Genomic DNA, 3588 nt, shown 5'->3' with positions numbered 1-3588 from the left:
ATAAACAACTGATAAATAAGGGCAACAAAAAAAAATTTCTAATGCCAAATATGCCGAAATCATAGGGTTATGGACAGGGTGTCTAATTTCGGCATATTTGGCATTAGAATATTTTTCATTTGCCCTTATTTATAAGTTATATACATACATATATCTGTATAGACATATATATATATATATATATATAATATATTTAACATTATCATCATCATAGCTTAACGTCCGTTATCCATGCTAGCATGGGTTGGACATTTCGACCGGGGTCTGGGAAGCCAGGAGGCTGCACCAGGCTCCAGTCTGATCTGGCAGTGTTTCTACAGCTTGATGCTCTTCCTAACACCAACCACTCCGTGAGTGTAGTGGGTGATTTTTACGTGCCACTGGCACAGGTGCCAGGGGAGGCTGGCAGCGGCCACAATCAGTTGGTGCTTTTTACGTGCCACCAGCACAGGTATCACAACTACAATTTCCATTTGATTTTTTGATGTTGATGTACAGCAGGTCACTCTACAATCCAAGGTAAGCACAGCAGGTTGTCCTGCGATATACAACAACATAAGCTCGGCTACACATATAAGCAGCAAAGTTCACATGGCCCGCAGAATGTGTTCCTGGATTCTCAGAACCTTTCAGTTGAGAGATTCCCACACCATTATCCTTCTCTTCTCCACTTTTGCCTGATCCCACCTTTAATACTCCTGTCCACTGTGGTGTCCTTACATGAAACAAAACATTATGAAAATTAAAGCTCCCCAAAGGTCAATCACAAAAATGATAGATGTCATGTCAGACCTTGACTACTGGGGTTGACTAGAAAAGCTGAAACTCTATTCACTCCAACATGTGAATGCTACATTATTTGTATGATGTGGAAAATATTCCATCAGCACTGTCCAAATGATGTTGGCATTACCTTCAAAATACACCCAAGACTTGGACCCTGTGCCATCCGTCCACAACAAAAATCTAAATCGCATCTCATAACAAGAATACGGCACAATTATTTCACCTCAATTGGCCCCGCTCTCTTCAACATTACACCAGGAAACGTCAAAACAGAAACTGACCACACAAAATTCAAGAAGTCTTTGGACAAATTCCTTCAAACAGTCCCGGACAAACCACCCACACCCGGATATGTCTCCGCAAACAATAACTCTCTGCCGAATGGGCCTCGGTGCCCAAACTTGAATGAAAGACTTCGCCACGGTGGTGCTATTAAGTTAGACATGGCCTGGGCCAATACTGGCCAAAACCTTTCTAAGTTATTCTAAGTTATAAGTTTTCATGGCTTCCCTCTGACTCCTGCATACACGTTCACTTTGCTCAGCACTTGTCAGCAATCCAAATAAAATTACTATGCTTTATTAATAAACAGCTTTCTGACATTTATTTCTATATGCACTTCATTCCACATCTAACTTTGGACATCTAACCTGGATAATGTAGGACTGGGTGCATTGTATTTGAGAAATGGATGAGATAGTCAGAAATGGCATCCCTTTGATCAAAGTTCTGTTGAATCAGAGCTTACCTGGGTTTAGAAAATAGTAACAATTTAATGGAAATTTGGGATATGTGTAGCAATGAATCTGCAGATATAATGGGTTGTTTCATAAGTCCATTCAATTCGGCTACATAATATCAAGAACAACAATAAATACAGAAAACAGTAGCAAAAATGCAATAAGAACAACAACAACATATACTTACATCTATCAAAAGGTTCGAAACGGTTACCACAGTTGACATTTGGGATGTCATCACATTTTAATTGTACATCATTAAAAAGTTGAGGGAAAGGGCATTTACGAATTAAATCTGGATCGTCTGAGCTGCAGTTGTAATACCAGTTGCAGTTCTCATTATACGGTATGAGCCCATTATAGTTTGAGCATGATAAATCTATAAACGAAAAAAATTAGACAAATATATATATATGGGTAAATACATAGATAAACAGGGTGGCCCAAAAGTAGGTTTACAGTTATCACATAGGCACTTTAAAATTCTTTTCAAACATTTCATTACATTTAAATTTCTATCTTACAATCATATTGTTTATGCACATCTGAAACAGACAATGTTTAATCTCTCAGATGCTCAAAATGTCCTCCTTCAACATTGCAACATTCTTCAAACCTCTTCAGAGCACTCTGACACTATGTACCAGTCGTGGACAGAAAGGTTTAAATTTCAGCTTATGCATTAGTTGTTGCAATGATGTTCTTGGTATGGATAGTTCTAGAGAAGCATGTTGTGTGAACTTCTTTGAACTGTTCACAAATGTCATAGCCACTAACATCTCATTTTTTTTTTAAGTCACAGAAGTCTTAAGGCGTCCAGATTTTGGTAAAATTAAAAAACAATTACAAACTGAAAAGGGGGCTTGACAAAATTAACTAAATTAGCATGCAATAATGGTTTCATATTTTTTTTATAATTAAGATCTAAACTGTTAATATATGAAAGAGAAAGAGATAGTTGAATAACTGTAAACCTACTTTTGGGCCACTTTGTATACATAATACATATATATATTTTTGTATTTATGTGTGTATGTATGTATGTATGCATAACAGAAATAGAAGCAGAAACAGAAACTTCCTGGTACAACAATGTATTAGTGAGACCTGTGGAAATTCTACAGAATGAAAATGATAAAGAGAAACTAGTTAAGAAAGGATAATTTGAATTTTTATTTTTATTTTGCTAAGTATTTCACTCCCAATCACAATGATATATTTTAAAATTTCCCTCTACTATACACTTTATATTTCTCTTTTTCTCTCCACTTCTTCAACAAACTTTTTAACCATGTAATTCCCATCTTCATGTCTTTAATATTTCTCTCTTTTTCTTCACCTAACTCTCTCACTTAGTATAACTGCCTCCCCTTCCCATCTCTCTTTGTCTGCCTGTCTTTAACCTCACCACCAGAACATTACCCTCTGCTAAATGTTGTATCCTAAACATATCTCTTTCTCTTTACCTTTCCCTCCCCAACCTACACGTTGTTACAGCACGTTGTTAACACTTTTCTCTCCCTCTTTTCTCTTACTGTCTTTTTCTCTCACTCTTTGCCTCTCGATTCAACTAACCACGTAACGCATTTGCCTTATTATACCCCTTTCTCTACTATTTCCTCACCTCCTTCTTCGCTGATCACATATGCACACACACTCTCACACCACCTCTACTCACTCTACCTCTACCTCTAACTAACTAGAGTATAATGGGTGAAAGAACAAGCAGATTATTATATAGCTATTAGTAAAAATTAATAAGAATTACGTTTTTGGTCCTTATTTTCTTCTTTAATGATTGGACGTTTACAAATCATATTGTATAACTTGTAAACATCTGATGACTAAAGTGTAAATCATCATCTTCAAGATCCCTTAACTGATGCAGCCAGTCACTGAAGTGCCACTCTAGATACTGGTTAACCACTGTTCTCTGTTTATTGTTATGCATAACAGGGTCGTTGTATTGTGACCTGCCCAGTCCTTGATGTTATTAACCCTTTAGCATTCACATTTCTCAGTCAAATCTAAGGCTTATTCATTATCATTGTTTTAAATTAGT

The 3588-nt window shown here is 36.6% G+C and overlaps 1 protein-coding gene across 1 annotated transcript in view; it reads right to left on the bottom strand.

The window, feature by feature from the left end:
• The window catches only part of LOC115218075, a 31937-nt gene that overhangs the window by 12331 nt on the left and 16018 nt on the right, over positions 1–3588 (bottom strand). Inside the window, exon 2 of the mRNA XM_029787849.2 lies at positions 1714–1905. Within this exon, the coding sequence (XP_029643709.1) occupies positions 1714–1905 (192 nt within the window). The remainder of the gene's footprint in view (positions 1–1713; positions 1906–3588) is intronic.

Source organism: Octopus sinensis, linkage group LG12 (assembly GCF_006345805.1).
Source record: "Octopus sinensis linkage group LG12, ASM634580v1, whole genome shotgun sequence".
Lineage (NCBI taxonomy): Eukaryota > Metazoa > Mollusca > Cephalopoda > Octopoda > Octopodidae > Octopus > Octopus sinensis.
Note: the sequence above shows the minus strand (reverse complement) of the source record. Positions and strands in the feature narration are given on the sequence as shown.